This window comes from Grammomys surdaster, unplaced genomic scaffold, assembly GCF_004785775.1.
Source record: "Grammomys surdaster isolate TR1022 unplaced genomic scaffold, NIH_TR_1.0 125574, whole genome shotgun sequence".
NCBI classification, from domain to species: domain Eukaryota; kingdom Metazoa; phylum Chordata; class Mammalia; order Rodentia; family Muridae; genus Grammomys; species Grammomys surdaster.
The window spans coordinates 798,284-824,166 of NW_021620421.1; the positions used below are offsets into that span (position 1 = coordinate 798,284).

General features: G+C 51.9%; 2 protein-coding genes across 5 annotated transcripts in view; one reads left to right on the top strand and one right to left on the bottom strand.

The window, feature by feature from the left end:
• The first annotated feature begins 369 nt into the window (after window positions 1-369).
• Emilin3 (elastin microfibril interfacer 3) lies at window positions 370-5,057 on the top strand. 2 transcript variants are annotated; one of them, XM_028786758.1, is made up of 4 exons: window positions 370-678; window positions 1,802-1,924; window positions 2,774-2,997; window positions 3,274-5,057. In XM_028786758.1, exons 1-4 carry the CDS (start codon window positions 515-517, stop codon window positions 5,055-5,057), a joined length of 2,295 nt encoding a protein of 764 aa, XP_028642591.1. In that variant the 5' UTR covers window positions 370-514. The 2 variants fall into 2 exon arrangements, with proteins under 2 accessions (XP_028642591.1, XP_028642592.1); XM_028786759.1 differs by having other exon boundaries at window positions 515-678; window positions 3,433-5,057.
• A 1,607-nt stretch (window positions 5,058-6,664) lies between these two features.
• Window positions 6,665-25,883, bottom strand: part of Lpin3 (lipin 3) — a 24,849-nt gene continuing 5,630 nt past the window's right edge. For 2 of the 3 annotated variants that reach the window (XM_028786751.1, XM_028786752.1), the window contains exons 2-20: window positions 19,403-19,795; window positions 17,835-17,930; window positions 16,728-16,972; window positions 16,466-16,549; window positions 15,396-15,516; window positions 14,904-15,255; window positions 13,523-13,622; window positions 13,223-13,383; window positions 12,592-12,685; window positions 12,426-12,495; window positions 10,724-10,816; window positions 10,598-10,641; window positions 9,846-9,984; window positions 8,812-8,960; window positions 8,528-8,614; window positions 7,969-8,121; window positions 7,699-7,813; window positions 7,510-7,613; window positions 6,665-7,369 (exon numbers count right to left, since the gene is read on the bottom strand). In XM_028786751.1, coding sequence (XP_028642584.1) covers window positions 7,225-7,369; window positions 7,510-7,613; window positions 7,699-7,813; window positions 7,969-8,121; window positions 8,528-8,614; window positions 8,812-8,960; window positions 9,846-9,984; window positions 10,598-10,641; window positions 10,724-10,816; window positions 12,426-12,495; window positions 12,592-12,685; window positions 13,223-13,383; window positions 13,523-13,622; window positions 14,904-15,255; window positions 15,396-15,516; window positions 16,466-16,549; window positions 16,728-16,972; window positions 17,835-17,930; window positions 19,403-19,594 — 2,544 coding nt within the window. In that variant the 5' untranslated portion in view covers window positions 19,595-19,795 and the 3' untranslated portion in view covers window positions 6,665-7,224. Of the gene's footprint in view, window positions 7,370-7,509; window positions 7,614-7,698; window positions 7,814-7,968; window positions 8,122-8,527; window positions 8,615-8,811; window positions 8,961-9,845; window positions 9,985-10,597; window positions 10,642-10,723; window positions 10,817-12,425; window positions 12,496-12,591; window positions 12,686-13,222; window positions 13,384-13,522; window positions 13,623-14,903; window positions 15,256-15,395; window positions 15,517-16,465; window positions 16,550-16,727; window positions 16,973-17,834; window positions 17,931-19,402; window positions 19,796-23,735; window positions 23,778-25,883 lie in introns of those variants that run through there. The other variant, XM_028786750.1, reaches the window with a different exon arrangement.

Sequence of the window (25,883 nt, forward strand, 5' to 3'; positions counted from 1 at the left end):
GCCTGGACTGCGGTACCCATACCCACTAGACTTTTAAGACTGAAGTGCCCTGCTAGTCTTGGGGATCCCAGCAGGGAGGCCAGGCCTGCCTCTAGGCTTCGCTGCTTCTTGCCGGGTACCCTAAGAGTACCCAGGGGCTGCGCGTGTTTGGGGAGCCTCCTGGAATTTAGCGCCCTGCGTCCCGCCTGCTCGTTTCTTAACCCTGTGTTTGCACGCGGCCCTTCGGGCGTCAGCTTGGAGCTGGGGCCGGGGGCTGGCGACGGGGAGGGGGGCTGGCGGAGCTCGCGGCGCGGCCCCAAGTTTATGCTAATCCGTGCAGAGCCCGCCTCCCGCCTCCCCTGCGCGGCCCCAGCCGCAAGTAGCCCCGGCCACTCGGCGGGACGCAGCGGCCGCACAGCTCCAGGCGGCCGAACACCCGCGCTCCGGGGGTCGCGAGTGGCGGCGGGAGCCGGGCGGGCGAGCGGAGGATCCCCCGCGGGAGGTACCCGGAGGGACCGAGTGACGACCGAGCGCGATGGGCCGCCGTCTGCCCGTGTGGCTGTGCGCCGTCGCGGCGCTGCTCTCGGGGGCGCAGGCCAAGGGCACCCCGCTCCTCGCACGGCCCGCACAGCCCGGTGCCTCCCGTTACAGCCTCTACACCACCGGATGGCGTCCGCGGCTGCGCCCGGGGCCGCACAAGTAAGCGCGGGGCCGGGCCGCGGCGGGAACGCGAGGGGGGCTCCCGCGTGGCGCGCCGCCACTCCCACCTGCCAGGACCCGCGCGGAGGCATCGAGACATGGGTACCCCAGCCATCGATGGGGCGGTTCCCCCGACACGATCCTTTGCGCGGGCAGGCGCCCCGCCATCCAGGAGGCTGCGGGGTTGGCGAAGAACAAGTCAGCCGAGGGGGCCTGGCGCGGCGGCTGGGATCCTGGCAGTGCCCGTGGAAACCTTTCCAGAGAAGTAACATTTTCCAGCTGCGCTGTGAGCAAACTCCAGACGCAGCGGACCAGGTGGAGGGAGAGGAGGAAGGGTTGTCCGCGCCTGGAACACGCGGGGCTCCCCACTCCAATGCCTTCTGTCTCTCCTCTGCCTTGCGTGGTTGTAGACAGAACCATGCTTACCGTAGGTAGTTGCTCCTCCCCTCCTGCGGTCTGGCCCCAGTAACCCTGCGGGAGCCCTAAGGTGGGTGAGATGCACAGCTGGTGAGGATTTGTGGGACCTGGGCTTGTACTGTAGAACGGACAGACTTCCACAGTGGTCAGTTTGTACCCAAATTTGAATTCCAATCGAATGTAAGATCTTGAAGGCAGATACCCAGCCTACAACCACACTCTGTGAGCCCAGGAGCCTCAGAGCAGGCTTCATATAAGAGAAGGCACAAGGAACTAGTCTCGGGAACAAGGAAATGGCAAAGCCGAGACTAGAAAGCTTTTTCACGGGAGGAAGGAGGAAAACCTGATTTAAAAGAAGCCACTAAATTATACTCTCAGACACCTCGAAGGCCAGGATAAGGAGTTTAGAACCAGAGAAGGAGCTGGGGGGATGGGGGGGGGAGAAGAAGGCCGAGTGGTGGAGGGAGAAGCTGAGGTGGCCTTCTCAGAGTGGTGTTGGGTAGACACCCAACCTTCTGGTTCAGTTGAGCACTTGGCTCAGTAGACACGCATCAAAGACACAGGCCCAGTTCGGAAGATATGGACCCCAGGCAAAGGTCCAAGGTCCCATGGAACAAGAATAAATAAAAAAAGATATGGGGAGCTCCCAAGACCAACAGGTGGGAGCTCGGGGCAAATATTCCAGACCTGCCGTTTCCCCCTCCAGGTCTCTCTGTGCCTATGTGGTACATAGGAATGTGACCTGCGTCCTACAAGAGGGAGCAGAGAGCTACATAAAGGCTGAGTACCGGAACTGTGGGTGGGGGCCCAACTGCCCCTCAACAGTCAGGTGAGTGAGTACATTCCAGGCTATTGCCTTCAGCTGGGAACAGAACCACATCTGCAAAGGACTGCAGAACCCTGGGCTTCAAAGAAACTATCTGGGCCACAGAGCTTGCTATAGAGCGGACCAGGATTCCTGAAAGACCCTAAAATTTTGAACTTGCAGCAGATCCTCCCCCCCATAGAGACAAGGACAGGCTCAGTTTGGGAGAGAGATATGACAGAGGCAGAGAGTGTAGGGAAAGAGAGGAGAGACTGACATTGCAGGGTCCCTGGAAGCCAGAGGCCCTGGTGTAGATCAGACAGGCCGCCCAGGACGTGAGGTATAATTAGGTCTGCACTTGGAGAGATTACATGTGTATATCTGAGAACAGACCCATGCCCCATTGTGACAGTGAGTGACAGGTACTTGGCTGATCAGGTAAAGGAGGTGTTCCTGGTGAGCTCTCCCTGTACCCTTGGCTTTCCCTTCCTGCTCACAACCAGAGATGCCCTCACACCAGCCTCTGAGCAGTGTCCAGTTCCCTCACTAAGCTAGAGATGGGTGGTAAGAGGGAAAAGAAACCGGTGGGAGCTGAGAGTATCCCAGTGAAAGGGGCTGCCAGCCCAGCCCTGGTGAGATAGTTCTTCTACATATCAGGAGCTCGAAGCTTTGTCAGGATTCTGAGAGGCTCCATTAGAGCTAGAATGGAATTTCTCATGACAGATGGGGACCTAGTGGTCTTGGGAAGATTGGGGTTAAATCCCCACTAACTTTCCCTTCAAGCAAGCAGTATGGTGGGGCTTCTCCACATGTCCTTCACTCCCAGGGCTCAAAGCCTCTGTAAGGCCTGCTCCCTTGTTCTCTCTGATCCAGGTACCGCTCAGTATTCAGACCCAGATACAAGATTGGCTACAAGACTGTGACAGACCTGGCCTGGCGCTGCTGCCCTGGTCTTACTGGGGAAGGCTGCCCGGAACACCTCACAGACCATGGAGCCACCCCACCACATCAGGAGCCAAAGCCTCAGATTCCCTTGGGGCAGCTGGGCCCAGGTCCCAGGCCTTCTCCTTACAGCAGAGAGGCCCCACACCCCCGTGGTGAGTCTGTCCATGGATGTCCTCCAGGGAGGGTTGGGTTTCGTAGGCTTAGTGTCAGGGTGAGGATGGAAGTAAGTGAAGCAGACTGGCTAAGCTCTCACAGAGTTGTGTGTGTGTGTGTGTGTGTGTGTGCATCTTGTGTGGGCCATTACTGTAAAGCCCCAACCTTCCCCAGCTAGACCCCATCTTAATGGTGAGGGAGCTGTGTTCAGGGCTGAAGATGACATGTTGGAGGGCCAGGCCTTCGATGTTCCTGGGGTCTTTCTTCCTCCTTAGGTAGAAAAGGCCAAGGGCTGTTTGGTGAGTGGCTAGAACAGCTGGAGGGCGGTGTTCGGCGCCTATCACAAGCATATGGCACTCTGAGTGGATTGGTGGCCAGCCACGAGGATCCCAATAGGATCACTGGTGACCCCAGGGCTCCTGTTGTACTTATAGGCTTTGGGGTCATCCCGGAGGGGCTTGTGGACCCAGAAGACAGAGGCAGAGGACCACTCATCCCTCCTCTAAGTGAGCTCCTGAGCAAGGTCACAGAGGTGAGCAACACATTACAGACCAAGGTGCAGCTGTTAGATGAGGTGCGTGGGCTGGCCCTGGGGCACGAGGCTCACCTGCAGCGGCTACGGGATGCCCCACCATCCCCACTGACCTCCTTAGCGCTGCTGGAGGAGTATGTGGACCAGCGGCTACAGCGACTCTGGGGGAGCCTGCTGGATGGCTTTGAGCAGAAGTTACAAGGTGTCCAGAGTGAGTGTGACCTCCGGGTGCAAGAGGTGCGGCAGCAGTGTGAGGAGGGCCAGGCGGCCAGCCAGCGCTTGCACCAGAGCCTCGATGGCCGGGAGCTGGCCTTGCGTCGGGAGCTCTCACAGCTGGGTACTCAGCTGCAGGGCCTGACTCTAACTGGTGGGGGTACCTGCTGCAGTCAACTGGCTTTGATCAGTGCCCGAGTAGACAGCCTTGAGAGGAACCTGCAGGCTATCACTGAAACCCAAGGCGGCCCCAGCACCCTGGCCGCAGATGAGCTTGCACGCCTCTCCGCAGCTATGCTCCAGGGAGGTGTGGACGGGCTGCTTGAAGGCCTTGAAACTATCAATGGGACAGAGAATGGAGCAAGGGGCTGCTGCCTGAGAATGGAGATGGGGGGCTGGGGTGTCGGTGGCTTCGGCTCCACACTGGAAGAGCGAGTGCAGAGCCTAGAGGAGCGGCTGGCAACTCTGACTGGAGAGCTAAGCCCCAAGAGTGCCTTACCAGACAGGTCGGCGCGGCCGCTTGTTCATTCAGAACTAGCTGTGCTGGAACAAAGGTTGGTGTCCCTGGAGACTTCCTGTACCCCAAGTACCACCACAGCCATCCTGGACAACCTTGTGGCAGAGGTGAAGGCCTGGCAGAGCCGGAGTGAGGCTCTCCTACACCAGGTGGCCCGGCACACTGCCCTGCTCCAAGAGCTCAATGGCACAGTAGCTGAAGTTCAGGGGCAGCTGGCAGAAGGGACAGGCAGCTCACTCCAAGGGGAGATCACTCTGTTGAAGGTCAACCTGAACTCAGTGAGCAAGTCACTCACAGGCCTCAGTGACTCTGTCAACCAGTACTCTGATGCCTTCTTGGCCGCCAACACATCCCTGGATGAACGAGAACGAAGAGTGGAAGCTGAGGTCCACGCCATCCAGGAACAGGTCAGCAGCCAGGGCTCCAGGCTCCAGGCTGGCCACAGGCAGGTCCTGAACCTTCGAGGGGAGCTCGAACAACTTAAGGCTGGTGTGGCTAATATGGCTGGAGGGTTGAGCCGCTGCCGGGACACAGCCCAGGAACTTCAGCATACAGTGGGTCACTTTGACCAGAGGGTGGCCCAAGTGGAAGGAGCATGTGAGAGGCTGGGCCTGTTGGCAACCCACCTGAACAGTTTGCCTACTGAGCCCCTGAGGTCCAGGGAGGGCCTGTGGGGCCACATAGACAAGCTAAACCACACGTTGGCCCAGCACACGCAGGCCATCGCCCGGCTCCGGGATGACCTGTTGGACTGCAGAGCTCAACTGGCTGAAGTAAGGCCAGGGCGAGCTGACTAGGACTGCACAGAAATCTAATGTGCAGATCCCACCAACCCTGGGAATATCATCCCAGAGACCAACCCTACCCAGAAGCACCTTCCAGCCCTCCCAGGCCTCCAGAGGCCACTGGATGAACAACCTTGGTCCAGCTCAGCATGACTGTTTGAGCCATCAAAAGTCACCCTCAGAGCTGCAGCCTGGACAATTCAGGGTAACAGTCAAGGTGAGCTACACGGGGTGCTGTCTCAAGAGTCAAGGCAAGGATACCATGCCTGAAGACAAAGTTGGGCTTCTGAGCTGGCACACTGCATTGTCTGTACTTCCTCTTGTTGCAGACACACTGGAGTTGGCAACTGTGTAGAGTGTTCTGGCCAAGTCTCAGACAAGCCTGTCCACTGTTCCCTTTACTAACCAGGGACCAGTCACAACACTTGGAGGCATCTCTTCCTTTATCCTTGAGCGTCTCTCCTTAGATATATGGATGAGGTTTCTATGGGAAGATGATGCCCACTGGACCTATCTGGCAGTTTCATAGGTGCTATTTCTGAACTAAAGACCAGAGGCCACCTGAGGTTTCCAACTCCCCACACATCCTTCGGAACAGAACAAAAGCCCAGCAGCCCAGCCAAGAGCGCTCCATAGCCTTTTGATCTTGCCTGGTGATGAGGGTGTAGGCAGCTGTAGAATCCCAAAGAAGGGATCCAGACAATGTTCGAAGACCCCACTCCAGTTTGTCTGTTCTCTTTGATTTCACAAATACACCCACACGGTCCTCTCCAGTTAGAGGAAAATCTCTCCCCGCCACCCAGGTCAGTACTTCTTGCCAAGTGTAGCCTTCAAGTCTGTTGAGGCAGACCCCAAGAAAGGGGCTGGAACTGGATGAAAAGGAAGCTAAGCATTGCTTTTAAACGTCTATACAAAACCCCAGTCTTGCCAGAAGCTTCATAAACTGGAGAGAAGCTGGGGTTGGAAGCCCTTAAGGAATGACTGGAAAACACAAATGCTTAGAGGCTGACCATTTCTGCTGAGGCTACTGGCCTCAGTATCCCCCAATGCACCCCGGGCCTGCTGTGCTGTTTGTTTCTCCCTGCATTCTGGCTTGTGACCATTCAATGTTTGCCCTCCACATTGATGTGGGTTGGAAAACAGGTTGAGGATTAAATCTTTTAACTGGTCTAAAGGTGCTTTCTTCACTAATGGCAATGGGAGGGAAAGCTGACTGTCATTCTGTGTCCTGTTGTGCCTCGGATCGTTGCTCGCTCAGCCAGCTGGCCACTAAACTGAGCTGCAGAAGCCAGGGCACGATGGTCAGCAAACGCCATCTGCTGTAGCCAGCATTGGGCTAAGCCCCCAGGAAGGGAATGAAATCAGCAGGGACAGGCAGGAACCACACTCCAAGAGTCCTTGTATGACCCCCAGTTTTCTTTTGGCCAGAGGGGCTCTGGATCATTCAGGCTTAGAGCTTAGTTTTCAAGGTAGAGGAAGAAGTGATGCTTAGATCAAGACCTATGGGCAAAGAGATAGGATCACAGAGACACCTGGCTTTGGAGGGTAGTCTGGGCTCCCGAAAGCCATGGGAGAGTAGTATTCCCAGATGATACATCAAGGACAGTGGCTCTCAACACTCTTAATGCTGTGATTCTTTAATACTGTTCCTTGTGTTGTAAATAAAATTATTTTCATCGCTACTTCATAACTGTAGTTTTGCTACTGTTATGAATCATAATGTAAATATCTGACAAACAGGATATCTGATATGAGACCCCTGTAAAAGGGTCACTCGACCCTCAAAGGGGTTGTGACCCACAGATTGAGAACCAATGGCCTAGGAGCTAGAGAATCCTGGAAGGGTCTAGTGACATATTTAATTGTTGGAGGTCAGGGCTGTACTGAGGCCTGGGCCAGCTGCCCAATCTCTGAACAACCACCTGGGCCTCACTTGGTGATGATGCCATCTCTATCGAGATGGCTACTTCTTGTTCTCAGTTCTTCAAGTAGATGGCCTTGAGGTGCCCAGTGCCTTGGTACCGAGCAGTCAAACTGAGCATTTGTGTTTCAAGGTGGTGGTAGGGGTGGCTGCCAATCAACCTGCAGCCCTTTGTTGGGTTGACCCCACGGCACGCATCTTCTAATCCTTACTGTCCTAAGGTCCTGGGTCAGACCAAGGAGACCCGTCAAGACTAGCTCAAACCAGGGTATCAAAGTCCACATACGGCAGTGGCTCCCGCCAATAGCAGAGGTTGCTGTACTCAGGGCTGGCCAGGTCTGTGCTGGGGCCGCGCACCACAGGTGGGAAGAGAAGCTCAACCACCTCTCCAAGCCGCTGATACCTGTGGGCAGAATGGGCTGCACTGAGTCAGAGTTGTCACAAGGCAGTGGCTTCTCAGCCAGTGAGGCCCAGGATTTATCCAGGAGAGGAGGTGAAATCGGGTCCTGGGAGAGGCTGGGTGTGGGGGACATATGGCCTTACGTGGATTTGTGGTTCTTTATGAGCTCCTGAATGAGCTCTCCCCGGGGGTTGACGGTGAAGATTCGAGACTCAGGGAGGCCCACCTGCCTGTAGGCAAAAACGTCCTGCAAGGGACAGAAAGGGTTAGGGCAGTGTCTGAGACTGCTGGGGGCAGGGACCTGGCTGCAGCTGTAAGGAGGGGACACTCACGTTGGGCCTGTTCCCAAAGGCGGCATAGAAGGGCTGTCTTTGGGGCAGAAACAGTTGCTTGATATCACTCAGGCAGGCAACCTTGAACACCTCCGGCTTTTTCTCGATTACCTCCCTGGAGAGTGGCCATGGTCACAGACCGGGAAGAGAGCAAAGGAAAGACAAGACAGAGGACATGTTGTCTGACCAGTCTTGTTAGATACCCATGAGCAAGTGAGTGCTAGGCTAGAGGTGCTCTTGCCTTCCCCGTGTGTAAGGGTGATTGGTTACCTGTGGAGCGCGGAGAAGAGGCTGCTGGGAGACAGCAGGATGGGGCCCTTAGGAAGGCCACAGCCACGCTCGCTCACCCACTGCAAGTACCCCTTTGTAAGGTCAGCCATGCCGATAGCCCGTGCTGAGCAGTATAGGAACTTGTACCCATTTCTAGGGATGGGAGACAGAGTCATCAGAGACACACACATCCCCCATTAGCATTACCTACAAGCACGGCTCAACTGGGGCTCTGGCCTTCAAACCCAGAGGGCTTTGAAGGAAGGAGACTGAGGAAGGCCTTGGGGGTATTCTCAGCATCTGTCCCAGCTGGAACTTGGACACTGTTTTATGGGCCAGGATAGAGATGGCTTCCTGCTACCTTGTGGTCAGCAGGTAGATGACTCAGAAGAGAACTAAGGACCAGGAAAGTCTCTGTTTTATGGACTCCCCAGTCTGCTTCCGTTGTGGACTCTGGTGGTGCCCAAGACTGGCTTCCCAGGGCAGAAGTTAGGGTGGCTTAAGATACCCTATTACCCTCCAGCTAGGAACCCCGACCCAACCAAAGCTGAGCACTCACAGATGGACTTTGTGGTAGAGACTAGTAATGCCCTGGTGTGTCCAGTCTTTCCCCAGCTGGGGCAGGATGTGGCCCAGAGCATCCGACCTATAGCCAGGGAAGAAAGGTCATTTAGGCTACCCACATGGCTCCCGTGCTCCATGGGTGTGTCCCAGTGTGGCTCAGCCCCAGGTGGCTTGGCCCACCTGGAAGAAGGCATTGCACACTGCTTTCACACACCCAGAATAATGGGAGGTGGGTCCCCAGGCACTCCCCCAGGCTCCTCACAGCCAGCTGGGTCTTACTTGGTGATGGTGCCATCTATGTCAGAGATGACCACCTTGTCATCCCAATTCCACAGGTAGATGGTGGCTTTACAGCGGCAGGTGCCTTGGTACTGGGTCGTCACGCTGAAGACCACATCGTTAGCGCCTTCATTCAGATTTAGACACCGCTGGGGGGGGGCAGACAAAAGGGGAAGGTATGATCCCCTACTACCCTGGACTTTGACTGTGGCTTTTGATTCCCATGAGCCTCTTTCTCCTCTTCCTGTTAGTTCTGAGACCCTTCCTAAGGAGTTTTACAGTAGCCACACACAGACACGTGTATATGGACAGAAGGCATCTGTGCTGCCCTGGGACCTGCACAGTGCCTTCTGCTCCATGGCACAAATACCAGACAAGCCACATTTGTAACTCTCTGCCTGGGTTTCGAGATCAGCCCCAAGGCAAGGGTTGGTCTTGACAGGAAAATGCTTTATTCCAAAGGAGGTGGGGCAAGGGTCCCTGAGTCCATACTCCCCTAAAGTGAGACCTGGCCCTGAATGTGATCCTTAAAGAATGATACTGGCTTCTCTCCATCATAGCTAGGAGACCTCTGTGTCCTGGCTGATCCAAAAGTGGACAAGGCAAGGGCTGCTACCTTATACCAAGCTGGTCAAACCGTGGATGCCTTCCTAATCATGGGGTTACCAGCTACAGAGCTCGGAATTCATATAGTGAAGGATGGATGGGGTTGTCAAAAATCTGTTATCAGCACTGACGGCTTCAGAGAGGTTTCCAAGGTACGCTGCACTGCATGAGTGCACTGCATGAGTACACTGCAGGTAGATGTTTTAGGATCTGAGAGGACTTTTCCCATTAGAGCTTCTAATAGAAATAAGCTGGCCTATGAAGAAGTGAGCCCCCACAGGTTTTCAAGGACAGGCTATCAGAGAAGCTGCCTATGGGGTAGATTCTGGCCTATGGTGAACTGCACTTTATCTTGGTCCTGTGAGACCTGAATAGAATTAACACAGCCCAGCCCCTCCACACAGGAACACATCTATGCGCACACTTACGATCTGATCAGAAGTGAGGCGAAGAGACTTCTTGTAGGTAGGGACATAGCCTGGAGTGGAGGATGGCAGTGGGGGGACTTCAAGGATCACAGGGCTGTCTGGGACATCGTCATCGCTGCTGAAGGCTTCTGTTTTCTCTCTGTGGGCATTACTGGCATTTTGAACCCCTCCCCCACGGCCAGCCACAGGCCTTTTGCTTACCCTCAGCCCAGGCACGTGAGCAACCCAGACCCTGTTCCTATCACTCTAGAGGCTGCCTTTCCTCCAGGTACCACCTACATGGAGGGTCTTCCCAGGGAACCAAGAGCCAAGCTGGAATGGAGGCCCAACCACCTAGCTTCAGTATGCCTCTCTGCGGTGTCTACCCTCGAGATATCTTCCTGAACACATGTATCCTGGAACGCATTCCTAATCCCACTGCTTTGGCTTCAGCTGGCCCACCCTTGGTCACTCTTTCCATAAACTGGATGGCTGGGTTGCTTCTAAGATTAGAATCAAGTGTGGGCTGGGGAAGAGAGACCCTTGTCCCTCCCCTTAATATAGCAGCCCCGTCCCAGGCTTGAGTCTACATACCTGTTCAGCTTTCCTACCTGAGGGATATCTGGTATGTCTCTGGGTCTGTTTTCCCTTCTTGTAGGTGGGGTCATTTCTCAGGAAAATGAGCCGGCTGGGGAAGAGGTTCTGGCCCCTCCCCCTCCAGGCTGATCCTCACCAGGCTCCAGCCCTGAGCCCTGTCAACAGGTCCTACTCACCCCTGCTGTTTCCTGGTTGCAGTTTTCTCCCTCTTGGCACTGTGCTGCGGGAAGAACTTCCATAAGCAAAATTCTGCTTCCTGCCCTGTGCTGGCCCTGCCCCATGATCACTGGTCACCCACCTACCTCCTCAGCTGGGAAGTCCCTGCGTCTCCAGGAAAACCACCATCGCCCGCCCTTCCGGGGCATCTTCTCCTTCTCCAGCTTGTCCACAGTGCTCTGTGGGTAGATGATGGCCACGAGTCCTTTCTACACCACAGAAATCTACCTTATGTTGACAATGGGAACTCCATGAGCACAGAATCTCAGCCCACCCTAGAGCAAGGTACTGTCAACCTCTGGAGGCTGAAGAAAATGTTCACCTCCTCCGGAGAGCCCAAGAATGGCTCACGGAAGTCTGCATAGGAGACCAAAGGCTCTTCCTGTCTCACCAGAACTCTTGGCTGTAGCCTAGCTTCCAGATCTCATGAGCCTGTGCCTTCTAAGAGGGACTGAGGGTAGTACTGTATTGGGAGAGTCTTAGAACTGGTACTCTATGCAGGTTGCTTCCCAATGGCCCCAGTCACAGACTGTAGTCGGGATACATTTCAATCCAAAGATAGACACAGACAACTTCCTGAAGTCAGTGATCCTAACTCATGACCCTCTCCCTCTCTTTGAATTCTGATCAGTATCTGACTGGGGCACCGTTAACTTAAAGGAAAGCTGATTAGATGCATGCTAGGTAACCCGCTTTGATGACCTATCGGCACCTTACAGACACAGTTTACAGAACTCAAGTCAGAAGAACGTGAAGGGGCTTATCAGCCTGGGTGCCAGCAGGCTTGGGTGGGGGCCTCTCAAAGGCTTCAAGCGGTGGGTCTGTCTGAATAAAATGAGGAGAGTCCAACAAGGGATGGACTCGCTTTCTTCCCATAGGTCCGAGATCCTGTCACCATATGATAGAGCCAGACGTCACCAAGGGGATGCTGTCAACACTCGGGCTTCCTTTGAGGAAGCCTAACTGAACTGAGTCATGGATAAGGCAGGAGTGGGCCCTGGGTGCCTCACAGAGGGCAGAAAGGGCAGGTAGAGTCTCTGTTCACCATCCACTTTCTTGCCAAGGCTATGCCTTCAATGACCTCACAGAGAGGGCTGGTGGCTGCAGAAGGCCAGGTGATTTTCCTTCTGAGAAGGAATATAAACACCGGCTTCCTTCCCCCATCTGAGTCTCCACACACCCACGATGTCCCCTGCCTGATCTGCTCAGCACTGTCACTAATTTCTCTGACTGGTGGACACTTGTTCAGCACCCCAGGCTACTCATCCTACCAATCGGTTGAATCTGATGCTCATCTGGATGAGTCTTTGATCACTTGTGTCTTCCTGGAGGGTGGGTTTGTTTGGCTCATAACTCCTCAGGCTTGATATAGCATATAAAAGGTACAGAGCATAGGAAGGCTGACCAAGGGAGGAAGCACCCCCACCCCCAGCTCAGCAGAGGAGGGGAAGGGTGGAACCCTGTTTTCCAGGCCTCATCTTTCAGATCCCAAACTCTCCCATTGAAGGTTTGTCTCAGTTTGGCCATCTCTTGGATGTTTATACTGCTCTAATTTCACCTGAGTTCCACTGATGAAGAGCCCAAACCCAGTAGGATCCAGCCATGGCTGAGAATCCTTGGAATGACGGGCTTTGTCCACACAAGATGGGCAAGGCTTTGAGGACCTGTTTGCTGCCTCAAGAGTGGGTCCAGTAACCACAAGCTCCAAGCCCATCTTAGTTCACCATCTACTTTCTCGCCCAGGCTATGGCTCCAAGGCAAAGGCCCCAGTGGTATTCTAAGCATTACCTCAGGTAAGTTCTTCTGAAAGGCTTGCAGAGAAAGAATCATGGGGGCAGCCACAGCCCAGTTGTAATGCCTAGAGAGACAGAATGAGGTGTTGGAGCTACTGCTCGAGTGAGGGTGTTGAGAGTGGGTAACTCAGGCCACCAGCCATCCCCAACCAGCTACTCACTTCTCGTTGATTTTCACCACAAGGTTTGGGTCATCCAGGAGCCCGGGATTTTTAGTGAGGTCGTCATAGGAGACCATGTGCTGGGTGAACTTCTCTGGGCACAGAGGCAGAAAGTGAAGGCTGAGGCTGTCATGCCCCACCCGATTTGCTCCCCCAATACCCTCCTATATACCTGTTGGCGAGGTCTTTGATTTAGCAACATTTCCTGCCTCCTGTGGTTTTTTCACCTATCCCCACTCCAGGGATTACAGGCTAGGTCAAGTCTTCCTATCAAGCGTTTGTGTCAGAAAAATGTTGTTTGAGCATGGGTACCACAGGATAGATAGTGGCCGGAAGCCCAGCTCAGCCTTACATCTGTGCTACCCCAGCCTCAAACATCTTCCCTGATTTCTGGTTCCTGGAGTCTTCCCTGCCCTGTGGTGATCTCTGGAGGTCTTCCTTGTTCTTCCTTGGCCCTGTGGGGTCATTTCTGTCCTCCAATGGCTCCTGAGTGTCATAGCTATTCTCTTCCCTCTGTTCATCCCCTAGGAGTCTTCATCCCTTCTCTGATCCCTGAACATCTTCCCCATCCTCCCTTGGTCTCTAGCTCTGAACTAATCCTTGAAATGGCTGGCACCATGGTTGAACATACCCAGGGAGATATCTCGGGAGTCAGCCAGTCCACCACAGAGGGACAATTCTATTTTGTCCACTGAGTCCAGGGTGCATTCTGCTATGTGCTCAGGGTTGGGGTTCTCCAGGAGCTTCTGGTTGCTGGGCTCACTCCACCTCCTGGCCCCCATCCCACAGTCACTGAAGACAAAGAGGGCAGCAATGATATGAATACAAAAGAAGATGAAGGTGGCCCCCTTTCCTCCTGGGCCCTTGATAGGAAGCCTTTTGGCTCCACAGGCCCCAGTCCTAAACTCCCTGCCCCCCAGTGCCCAGGCACCTCTTGGGGAAATAAAGAGCTACATTCTCAGAGTCCAGGGACGGTAGATCATCCAGGTAGATGTCACTTGGGCCCAGGTGCTGGTTTCTCTTCAGGGAACCTGAGAGGGAACAAGAGGACATTCACCCACCAAACATGGATTCGATGGTATGAACAACACGTGGCCTTTCTCCTCTGAATGTCCTAAGGTGGTGGTGCCCAATAGAACTCTTCCATGACAGAAACGTTCCCTATCTGTGTTGTCCAATATGGCAGCCACTAGCCACATGTGGCTACTAAGCACACTTCAGATAGATTGGTGTGGCAGAGAAGTGGAATTTCAAAGTTTATTCACTTGAATTATTACATTTCATTTTACATGCATATTTACTGGTACCTTTTAAAAAGGATTTTATTTATTTTGTGTGTGCCAATGTAGGGACATGTATGTCATGGTCTGAAGACGACAGTACATGTGTTTAGGTCAAAGGACAGCTTGCAGGAGTCAGTTCTCTCCTTCCACCACGTGGGTCCTGTGGATCAAACTCAGGTCCTCAGGCTTGGCACCAAGTGCTTTACCCACTGAGCCATCACACCAAGCCTATGTATTATTTCTTTGAGAGGGCCTCTTATATCCCAGGCTCACTTTGAACTCATTACGTAGCCAAGGACAACCTTGAATTCCTGATCCTCCTACCCGAGTCTCCCTAATTCTGGGATAAAAGCTTTCACCACTGTACGCAGTTTATCTGAGACTAGGGCTCAATCCATGGCTTCCTACATGTTAGTCGAGCATTTCCACCAACCCCACACCATCCCCAGCCCTTAATTATTCAACTAAATTTAGCTTCCTATAACTCAATGGCTACCAACTTGGACAGTGCAGTGCAGGGGCCTTCCTACCACTCTTCAGTATAGACAGGCTAGGAGCTGAGGGAGGTTCAGCCTTGCTTGGCCTGCCTGACTCCCTGTCCCAGCATCCGTCATCCTTCCCCACTCAAGACCGTTCTCAGGTCCCAGGTCTGAAACCAGTCTCCCACCTTGGAGGCCTAACTCACGCAGCCTCGTTTGCCTATAATTTTCTTCTCATTCTCCCCATGGCTGGGTCTTTATTGCCCGTGTCTTGGTTACGACTCTCATTACTCAGAGAGACGTTCCATGATCATGTGATTTCACAGCCCCCATCCCCGAGCGATGACTCTGTTCTATGTGGTCTATGCTAGGCTCTCTCTTGTTTATGCACATGTCATTTGGCTCCTCCGTGGGACTAGACCCTGGCAACACTGACCAAGCACAAGGCCTAGCATGTAGCAACTGTTCAAACTGTACCTAAAGTCCTACAGCCCACCCAGGACATAACCTGGGGTAGGGATGCAAAGAGAGAGACCCAGTCATCACTCACCTTTTCCCCTGGAGACTTCTGGATGCCCAGAGAGAGTGTGGCTCTCTGGAGTGGCCCAACTCCATGATTTAGTGGCAGGAGGGTGGCCTGCACCCCTGGAGTTCTGAGTCTTGGTTTCCTTACTCTCTGGGGCAGCAGGAGGAGAATCCACAGGAGTTTCCTCACAGTGTGCCTCCACATCAGGATGAAAAGTATCAGCCCTGACTCCCAGCTGCAGCACTGGGGATCTCAAAGTGTCCACAGCAGCCACAGAGGAAGAGGAGGAAGGGCTAGGTTCCCCAGGAAGAGCACAGATTGCCTCAGCCATACTTTCAAGGACCAATGAGAACTCAGGACGCTCAGCTTTCGCCACCTTCAATCAGATAAATACAGGAAGACAAGTTGGGTGCATGTGAGCTCACAAGGTGCACATCTCAGGAGCTCTGATCCTGATGCAGAGGGGGCAGGGAGTCCCTGAAAGGCGGAGACTGGGGGAAGCATGGAGGAACTCACCTTAGGCAGTCTCCCCCAGGCCCACTGCATGTGAGACTCAGCTCTCAGAGGACTGGGCTCCAAGGACCGTAGCTCTAACTCTGAGTCACTCTTAGGGGACATTAGGTTACCAGATGAGAGGCTGCAAAGAACAAGCATTCAGAGACGACCACTGGTCAATCTGTCACCACCCTTCAATCTAGGCTAACATAGAAAGCCATTTTCAACAGATATTTATGCCTGTACTGAATCCAGAACACACACACACACACACACACACACATATATGTGTGTGTGTGTGTATGTATATGTATGTATGTATGTATGTATATGTACATATACATATAACTCCTATAAATCAACAATAAGAGGGCAATCCGATTTCAGTTTTTTAAAGCTAGATGTAGTAACACATTCCTGTAATCTTAGCATCATCTTCTGCTACTTAAGTTCAAGTTCAAGGCCTGCTTTGTCTGTGTTATACCTTGTCTCAAAAAAATTAAAACAAATAGAATGGCAAGATGTGAGTTCTGTGAGATCTACTTAAGTGTATGTGTGCACATGAGTGGAGTGCCTGTGGAGGTCAGAAGAGGGCATCAGATCTCCTGGAGCTGGAATGACAGGCAGTTGTGAGCCGCTTCATACATGTGTGAGGAACTGAACTTGGGTCCCCTGGAAGAACAGCAAGTGCTCTTAAGTGTGGAGCCATCTCTCCAGCCCCAAAGACATGACTTCTTAATGGGTATAGAGTTTAGTCCAGCGAGAAAGAAGTTCTAAAACTAGTGAGTAGCTATGGTCACATTAACATTGTGAACGGACTTCTTGCCATTGTGGACTCTGAATTGGCTAAAATGGTAAAGTACATCTCAAGAGTATTTTGCCACAGTTAAAACATTGAGTTTGATCCTTAGCCTAAACTTTATCAAAACCAAGACAAAATAAAATAAAAATTGCCCCAAATTTGAATGTTTTATAAAAATGAAATATAGACGGGCAGCAAACCCACTGAGTGGGTCCCGAGGCATTAGTCATCACAAAGATGTAAGCTGAAAGCAGTCTCACACCAGCCTGCTGCCCACTTCAACACTTACTTGGCCTGTGGGGTACACTCGCCATCCGAGTAGGGGTAGATGTCTTTAGGCTGTGATGAGGGCTCCTCTTCCTCCTGAGCACTCCTTAGGGACCACAGAGAAACGCTCACTAATGGGCAAGGGCATGGAAGCCTGCCTATCAGGACTTTAAACAGGAAGCCCAGAGACATCAAAGCCCTTGTCCAGAGTTGCACAGCATCAGCAGAAGAAATGCTCTGGCCTGGGATAGTGTGCCTCACGCTTCCACCTGGTTCCTACCTACCTTGGGGACTCCATTGGCTTTTCCAGCAAGCTCAGCTCACTCTCAGCACCTGCCTCCAACTCTTCAGAACTGGAGTCCGCAGCATCCTCCCTGCGCCTGGGTTTCCTCCTGCGCCGCCTCTTCCTCCGCCCAGTGATGACTAGGCCTTCAGGCTCACTGGCTGTGCCCAGCTGGGAGTCTGAGGGAAAGCCAGACAGGCCTCCCCATGGGATGGGTGAGGTGCACAGACGAGGAGGCACATCTTCCTGTGGAGAAAACAAGGGCTAAAAGTGGTAGGGCCATCAGGTTATTCAGAGCCCCACAGCACTTAGGGCCAGACATGGGAGCTGGGCAGCAGTGGTGGCAGTCCACACTGGCCTCAAAGCCCCCTCTCACTGAGGTGATTCAGCAGTCCAGGCAACTCCATCAGAATAGACAGAAGCAGGAGCCCCAAACTCTCCCTGCCTCCTGTTAACACCCATCTCTCCTCAAAGACTTAGCCAGGTGCCACCCACTCCAGGGAGCTTGCCCAGACTTCAGTTCCTTGCAATGACCAAGTAGTTGCATCTGATGCTCATACGCCAGACTGGTCTGGAACTTTTTTTTAAATGTAAAGGACTCACTTGTTTTGAGCCTGCTGCATAATGTCTTGCATATAGTAGGAACTCAGTTAAAGCTTATCAAAATTCAAGCAGTTTAAACTCTTTTGTTGGCTTGGGCTAGGCCCTGCCTTCATTCTGCAAATACCCCTCTTTTCATATACACCCCAATTCTGTATAGGTTTGATACAGACTAGAACAGCCAGGCTTTACTCTTCGTGGTCCACTTAGCCCTGAGCTTTCAATCCAGGCTGTCTTTCCACAGGCTCAGAGGGTCAGCCCAGAGGGTTCCTGCTTCAGAAACCTTCCCCAGAAAGCAGAATCAACCAGAGTACCCCGCTCCTCCCACCGCCGCTGTCTGGACTGTGAATATCAGAAGCTTGAGGCCAGCCTTAAGTGACCCTCTTTATCAGATCTCTGCTGACGAGATGTCCCTGAGGTCAGGGACAGTGACAGAGCCCAGGTTCCCTCCTGGTAGAACACCAGTGAAGAAGTGACGTCAGGCACAAGCCAGGAGGATGGTTCCTACCTCATCACTGTCCAGCTCCTGGACAAAGAAGGCCTCGCCACTGTCCCCCAGCTTCATGTGCAAGTCCACAGGCTCTCCATTGATCTCAATGTCCACCTGTAAGGGGAAAGAGGGTGGGGACTTCATGGCCAAGGTACAGGTCCTCACTCCTGCCTGCCTCCAGCTGACATAGATGGAGCGTCTCCAGACTTCAGGGGCCCAGGCCTTTTGCTCATCATGAGGTCGTCAAGAAAGTACCACTGTGACCTGAGTCTTCTACCTTTCCCCAACTCCCAGGTGTTGACTGCATGGACTATGGTGAGAATTCCCATTTACCGTGGAGTGTTTTATGTTGAGCATCCTGTTTAACAACCCCTTGTGGTAACTCCTGTCATTATCTTTATAGATGAAGAAACTGAGGCTTGTGTGGGGGGACGGGGGGTATTTTTGAGGACCTACAAAAGGTCTTCAACTACACCCCAATCTCTCTGTGTTTTGTTTCATGCGTGTTTACATGCGTGTGTACATGTTTGTGTGGGGAAGACAGAGGTCAATCTCAGGTGTCTTCTTCACCTTCTACCTTATTTTTTGAGACAGGCTCTCCCACTGAATCTGAAGCTCACCAAGGCCATAAGGCTAGTGAGCTCCAGAGATCAGCCTGTCACTGCCTCTTCATGCTTTATATATTTATACTGTAAATTACAGGCGTATAGTGCACCTTGCTATTGATACTGGAAAAGTTTTCTGGAAATCAAAGCTCGGGCATCACAAGCTCTTTATTCATTCGGCCATCTGGCCAGCCCTACGGTCCAACCCCTTACCCAGAGTACCTTGTCTTTTACAGATTATAACTTCCTGTCAGGGTTCTGAAAAATTCAGTTACCTCAACTTGCTGCTCACACAGGGACCTGGGTGCAAAAAGAAGTCATGTCCATCTGAACTTGAGGAAGTGGATGTGGCTATGGCCCTACTAACCCTTGTCCCCACACACGTGGTCTCAAGGCCACATTATCAGTTCCTGTTTACTGTTCTAAACTATTCCACTTCCAGCACTATGCATATAAAAACGTGTCCATCCCTAAAGGTGACGTGACTTTGTTTGAAGAGGTGACTTAGCGCGGTCATAGGAGTAAGTTGAGTCAGGCCTGGTAGCCACAGCATTTGGTCCTACCCCTCTGGGCTTCCTACCTGAGAAACTGAGACTCTTCCGATCAAAGCCCCAAACCAACCCCCAAAACAGTGAGGATGGGTGAGGTGGCTGGAAATGGCACTCGCTGTTAAACTTAACAACTTGAGTTCAATCCCTGGAACCCACACAGTGGAAGGCAAGGACAGACTCCCACATTGTTTTCTGACATCCACAACTGATGTGCTCGCGTGTGCGCGCACACGCGCACACAATATGCTCACACACAAATAGACACACACACACTCATATACACACACATATACAAGATAAATAAATAAGATAAATTTTTAAAGAAAATTCATTGAAAAGAACAAAAGAAGAGAAACAGGGATGCCCACCCCTGTATCCCTACCTTCAAAAGCCCACCCCATGAAGCCAGACCATGGGCCAAAACACTCACCACCTTCTCCCGTGACCGCAGGACACCCAGCTTGCCAAACCGCACGTGGAAGGGTGAGCACCGGAAGGAGCCATCCATCTGCTTTACCACCAGCACATCGATGCCACCGCTCAGTGTGGCTGGGTTCAGGCCCCTGTATAGCTCCTTAACTGTTCCAAACACTGTCTCTGCCAGCTGCCCGACATAGTTCATGGCTGCTGCTGGCCAAGAGCTGGGATATCCGAGCTTACGTTGACTCTAGACCTTGGAGAGGGAATGTGGCTGTCCAGAGGCAGCAGCCGTGGGATGGGAGGATCTCCGGAAGACCTGGGCCTATTAGCCGTGGCTGGCCCACAAACCTGCTGTGGGACCCTTGGGCAGCTGGCTGCCTTCTCCTACTGCCAATCTCCACATCTGTAAAAACAAGGACTCGGGGTGAAACAATAGCTGGGTGCCCGTGCCTCTGAATGCTATGACTCACTGCAGTGCTCATCAGCACTTCATGGGCATGGCTCATCTAAACCTCAGGACAACCTTGCAAGGCTGGCCGAGCTGGTGTTATTGATCCTGTTTACAGATGAACCAGGTGAAGCTTGGGAAGGTGGAGGGACTTGCCCAAGGTCTCACACGTGTAAAAGAAGGAACCTGAGGTTCAAGTCCAGGTCTGTGTGACTCATGTCCAGAACCCTTGGCAAGAACAAATAGGAAGAAGATTTGCTGGGTAAACAGGACATTGTGGGCAGTGGGGAGAGCTTCCTGATCCAGGTAGCCCAGGTAGCCCTGCTAGTTAATAGGTGGCATCCTAAAGGAAGTCTTCCATTTAAGAAATGGGTCCAGCTAGCTTCCTGCTCCCTGGTTCTGGAAATTGAGTGGGCTCTTGCATATGAACTCCAGGTACCTGAATCTCTACTGAACCCTATTACTAGTCCGGACACCAAGTAAGGTCTCTGTGTAGTTTAAGCCCTGCAATCCCTCCTTTTTTCTGGTAAGATGAGGCCCACAGCCCTACTCCAGGGTCTTCAAGCATTGTTTTCAGTCAGTTCCTAGCTTCAGGCTGGAATTCAGCCAGGCAGGGCCTCAGACCCACATTCTGGCCAACACTGTTCTATATCCCAGCCAGACTGGTCCCTCCAGCTTCCCTGTATGAGGCAGGGTGGGGAGAGGTGAAGGAGGAGGCTTCAGTGGCAACAAAGAAAAGCCAGGGCTATAATGAGAGTCATGACCAAGCTGACATAGTGTCCTCTCACCCTGCTCCACCTGAACCAGACTCAGCCCGTCACACCTGTTATACTGCCAAATAAGGGACCTACTGCTCTGGCTTCGAGGACTGAGAACCAGACCCAAGACATGGCAACAGGTCACCCTCCTCTCTCAGATCTTGCCTAAGAATTCCTGGAAGACAAAGGTCCGGGATCATCCTTCAAAGAAGCTAAGGGATGGACCAGGCTTTGTGGAGATAATAGAGCATAGATTATGTGTGTATGTTGGGGGGGTGGGGGGTGAGCAGGAGAGATGCTATGACTCAGGTCTCCTGACCCCCTAATTAGTCCATGGTCCCCAAACCATACCACAGAGAGCAGCCGCCTCTGACAGCTCTGTGATACACCAAACTTGGAATGCGGTCCAGGAATTGGTCACTGGGAGCTTGTTACAGATGTACATCTGAACAAAGTCCCTAGCGGCGCTTGCACCGAGCATTTGATAGGAGCTATCTCAGTGTCCCCAGTCCATAGTGACTTTTGGAAACGTCTGAATGATCGGACCCCGGTGGGTAACAGTTTTGAGGGAATGCTGCTATCTGATTGGTTCTGGGGCCACAGACAGGGTACAGGCTTTCCTCTGTCTGTGTCAATAGATGGTGCACTTCAAGAAGACTCAGACAGGTGAAGTGACTTGCCCAGAGTCACAACTCAGTGACTGTCAGAGTGGAGATTAGTACCCAGGCAGTCTGGTACCCTTGCCCATAATGCCCTGTGGCCATACATGATCTAGGCGTCTGATAATAAAGTCTTGACCTAGCCAGCAAGAGGCTGAGTCAAAATGGGGTGACATTAAACTCTGGCTCTATAGCCGGGCAGTGGTGGTGCACACCTTTAATCCCAGCACTTGGGAGGCAGAGGCAGGTGGATTTCTGAGTTCGAGGCCAGCCTGGTCTACAGAGTGAGTTCCAGGACAGCCAGAGATACACAGGAAAACCCTGTTTCAAAAAACAAAAACAAACAAACAAACAAACAAACAAAAAACCTGGCTTTGTAATGTCACTCAAATCCAGCAACAATTTTGCCTGTGAGACACCTGTTGGCTCCTCAGTGGGAAGCTTCATTCTGCTCTAACACAGAGCTCAGTGACTACAGACTGAGACAGACTGACAGGACAGACACCTGTCTGTTGAGCAAACCTTTAGACCAGTGAGTCTAGAAAAAGCAGAGAAAACCCAGGGGTTTCCAGGGGTTTCCAGGAATAAAGGAGTAAGAATGGGCTGCCCAGGGTAGAGATGGGAACAAAGTGCCACAGACCTGCTGGGGGCGAAAGGACTGGGAAAAGGGGGAGGGTGGCAGGCTTGGTTTGCTCTAGCAGAACTTCTCAACTGCGGTTCGGAACCAGAGCAGTGCGTGTGCGTGCATGCATGCGCTCGTGTGATACCAGTAGGCTCCCAGTTCCCATCCAAGGTTGTGGCAGCCAAACTGTCTCTAGATGTAAAATGCCTCCTAGGAGTGCTAGGGATATAGCCCAGTGGGAGAGCACTTATCTGTTATATGCAAGGCCCTAGGCTCAATCCACAGCACTGCAAACAAAATCAAGTGTCTCCTTGAGAGAAAAACCATCCTCAGTGGAGACTTACGAACCTAAGAAAAGGAGCTGGATGGCAGAGGTGGGTACATGGGATGGGGTGTCACTGGAATTACTCGGGTCCATTCATGGGCTCTCATCCTTGTACAATACAGTCAGACTCATCTGACTCTCTAGAATCCCACTTGCTTGGGCTTTGGGTACCTCTAAGTAAAATCCTACCCTACCACATCCACCCCTCGGGAAACCTTCTTTTTGGCCTTTTTCTTTCTCAACTGTCCTACTGTTCAGGTTAAGGTTTTATTACTAGATTCTCAGATCATTGATGGCACCAGAGCACTGTGGATAAGAACACCACAGTGGCTGAGTTCTAATCCATACTCTGCCCCTTTCCTTCCCAGCTATGACTCTGGACAAATTGCTTCATTTATCTGAGTCTTTTTTTAAAAAAAGTATTTTCATTTTAATTTTTTTTTGTGCACTGGTGCTTTGCCTGCATATATGTCTATGTGACGGTGTCAGACCCCTGGAACTGGAGTTACAGACAGATGTGAGTAGTCATGTGGTTGCTGGGAATTGAATCCCTGTCCTCTAGAAAAGCAGACAGTGCTCGTAACCTCTGAGCCATCTCTCCAGTCCCTATATATCTGAGTCTTAACTCCAGCTTCTTTATGTGGAGATAATATCAGATAGGGATGAGTACCCACTGAGGTAATTTGCATACAGTCCTGTTGTACAATAGGTGTTATGCCTGTGTGTGACATCTAGTAGTCTTTTTTAGAATCGTGACTGTCCCACTCGCTCAGGCTGTGGGCAGTGCAGTAGGTAGGGCAGCCTCTACTTGCTCACAGCAGGCTGCTGCCACCCAACAGGGAACCTTACTATTTACAAGATGGACAGGTGAACTCCAAGCCTTGTAGCGTACCTTGCTTAAGCCAGGCTAGATATATCCTCAAGGTTCCAGGACTAGTTTGCCTCTATCACAGGAAAGCCAAAACAAGTTGCTCTGGACTATTAGGACCCCAGATTTTGAGATGGGGGAGTCATGGAGTGGGGATGACTTTCCAACGGCCACCAAAGACAGTAGAGGTATAAGGAGGGACCCTTGTACCAGGGAAGTGGTCTACTACTAAGTTACAATTCCCTAGCCTAGGGTGGCAAACTTCTGTTGCCCCAGGTGAGGGAAAGTGCCGCCTCAGCTCCCCTCATTGACAAGCAAGACAAGCCTGGCAAGGGCTCGGGACATTCCTTTGCAACCGAGGACTCTTGGCACCAAGGACACACCGTCAGTCTGCGGCAGCCTCCCTAAAGGGTTCTGGCATCTCCTCTCCGGCTTCCTAGTCTTGGCTATCCAGGGAGCCCGCAGCCGCTGGGAAAGGGGCAGGAAGGAAGTGAAGCCATCCCTCTCTTACTCTTTCCCTAGCTCCATGTGGACTCTGGTCCTTGAAGTGAAAATGAGATAGAACAGAGTGGGAGAAAAAAAATTTTTTTCCTAGCCCACCTAGATTCCTACGTAGAAATTCCCCTCCCGTGGACCACTGAGACCGAGAGTCGCCGCCTATACCTGTACGCAGAGGTTCCACAGGTAAGTGTACAGGTCCCGGCACTTCCGCTTTCCCTGAGACCCGGTAAGATCCGGTCTCCACTCCTTCCACCAACCAGGTGAGGCTTTCACTGTCGTCCGTTCGGGCTCCACCCCTTACTTCGAAAAGACCCCGCCCCCGTCCCGTGTTCACACTCCAGGGCGCCCTTTTTCCTATGGATCCTGGGGAGCACCAGACTTAGGGTCTCTGACTCGTCCCCAGCCACACCCGTGGCCAAATCAGCTGCCATGACTTTGAAACCGCGTCCACCTACGTCCGGTTCCTTTCTACCTGACTCTGTGACCTTGGGCGCACCTCCCACCGATTCCAGAGGAAAGCTACTTGTAAGATTTGCCAGAGAACTTGAATGACTTTGTCGAGTGCTTGGCGCTTGTATTTCCTATCCCGGGAACAGAGTTCCTTGATCCCTTTTTAGCCGCGGTCTAACTACCTGTATGCTCACAGTTTTAATGTCTTATTTGCTCAATTAATGTCAACCTTGTTTGTTTTTGCATACAGATATCAAACTCGGTGATACATGCAAAGAGATCTACCACAGCTACAGCACCCAGCTTCAAATGTCCTCTTTAAGTGAGCTTGAACGCCTTAAGAACAAGATCACCTTCATGCGCTCAGTGCCATTGCAAACCTGCTCAGTCATCTATCAGACACTTCAGAGGACGGGCAATGCGCTTAATACTACCACGGGCCAGCAGAGGGCAGATGGTGACCAGTCTTCTCACCCAGTCACACTTTATCACCACCCAACAATCTCAAGAGCATGACAAGTGAGAAGATTTGTAGGCAATAAACCCAAGGGGCCAGGGCCGGCCAGGAATGGCTTTGAATCTGTTCAAAGCCTCCTCTGATTCAAAGACCTCTCTGACTACCTGTATGTATCAGCCCTGCAAACAAGATGTGCTGGATAACATAAGAAGCTGAAAGTGTTTATTCTAAAAACCACAGTCAGGCTTTGTCTAAAAGATGGCTCAGTCAGCCCTGCATGGTGGCACACACCTTTATTCCAACACTGGGAGGCAAAGGTAGGCAGATTCCAGAGTTTCAGGCCAGCCTGGTCTACAGAGGGAGTTCCAGGACAGCCAGGAAGACACAGTAAAACCCTGTCTGGAAAAGCCAAAACAAACTGAAAAGCCAAAATGAACAAACAAACAAACAAACAAAAAACGCTTCAGCCAGTAAAGGTGCTTGCTTCAGAGTTGGATAACTGTAATCCACACTTACAAGGTGTCTCTGGCAGGCTGTGAAGCCACCGTACATGCTGTGCAAACACTTTAAATCAAGAGTTCTCAACTTTCCGAATGCCACGACCCTTCATTACAGTTCCTCATGCTGTGGCGACCTCCAATCGTAAATGTTATTTTTGTTGTTACTTCATAACTGTAACTTTGATTCTGTTGAGAGTCATAATGTAAATATCAGATATGCGGGATTATCTGATATGGGACCCCTGTGAAAAGATCATTCATTCCTCCCCTCTCCCCAAGGGGATCTCGACCCACGAGTTGAGAACCTGTGCTTTAAATAAAATCTGTTTATTCACTTTAAGGTAAAGTCATAAAAAGACAGACCTAGAGGGATGGGAGTGGAGAACTGGGAAGAGCTTTAGAAAGGACTGGGTGGTGAGGAGTGAGAAGCTGTTTCCATACTGTGATCCAAGATGACAGAGCTTGTTTAGAAATGACTGGCTTTTGTTGTTCTTCCCGTAGTATCAAGTTGCTATCTCAGAGGAGTCCTGCTGGAGGCAAAGCAATCTCATGGCCACCCTGGGGGTTGTGGCGTACCACAAGATTGCCCGTGGCGCCATTATATATAATGATTACATTTGATGGTAAAAACCTGGAAAAAGGAATTCTCGATGAAGGAAGGTAAGAAGGTAGGAGAGGCCACAGACTGAGACTTCTGATGCCAGAGTCAGGTTTCTCCTTGTTTAAAATTGGGGTCTCACAGTCTTTAATTCTAGTTCACAGGAGGAGGAGGACACAGATCTTTGTGAGTTTGAGGCCAGCCTGATCTTCATAGTATGTTTAGGACAGCTAGGTCTTAATAAAGATCTTGTCAAAAGAAAGAAAGAAGGAAAGAAAGAAAGAAAGAAAGAAAGAAAGAAAGAA

What these genes read in the sequence shown, in the direction of transcription:
- Emilin3 (XM_028786758.1), top strand. Translation starts at nt 515, where the DNA reads ATGGGCCGCCGTCTGCCCGTGTGGCTGTGCGCCGTCGCGGCGCTGCTC. An exon ending in CTGCGCCCGGGGCCGCACAA is followed by an intron (nt 679 to 1,801) that starts GTAAGCGCGGGG and finishes TTCCCCCTCCAG; the next exon opens with GTCTCTCTGTGCCTATGTGG. An exon ending in AGAGGCCCCACACCCCCGTG is followed by an intron (nt 2,998 to 3,273) that starts GTGAGTCTGTCC and finishes CTTCCTCCTTAG; the next exon opens with GTAGAAAAGGCCAAGGGCTG.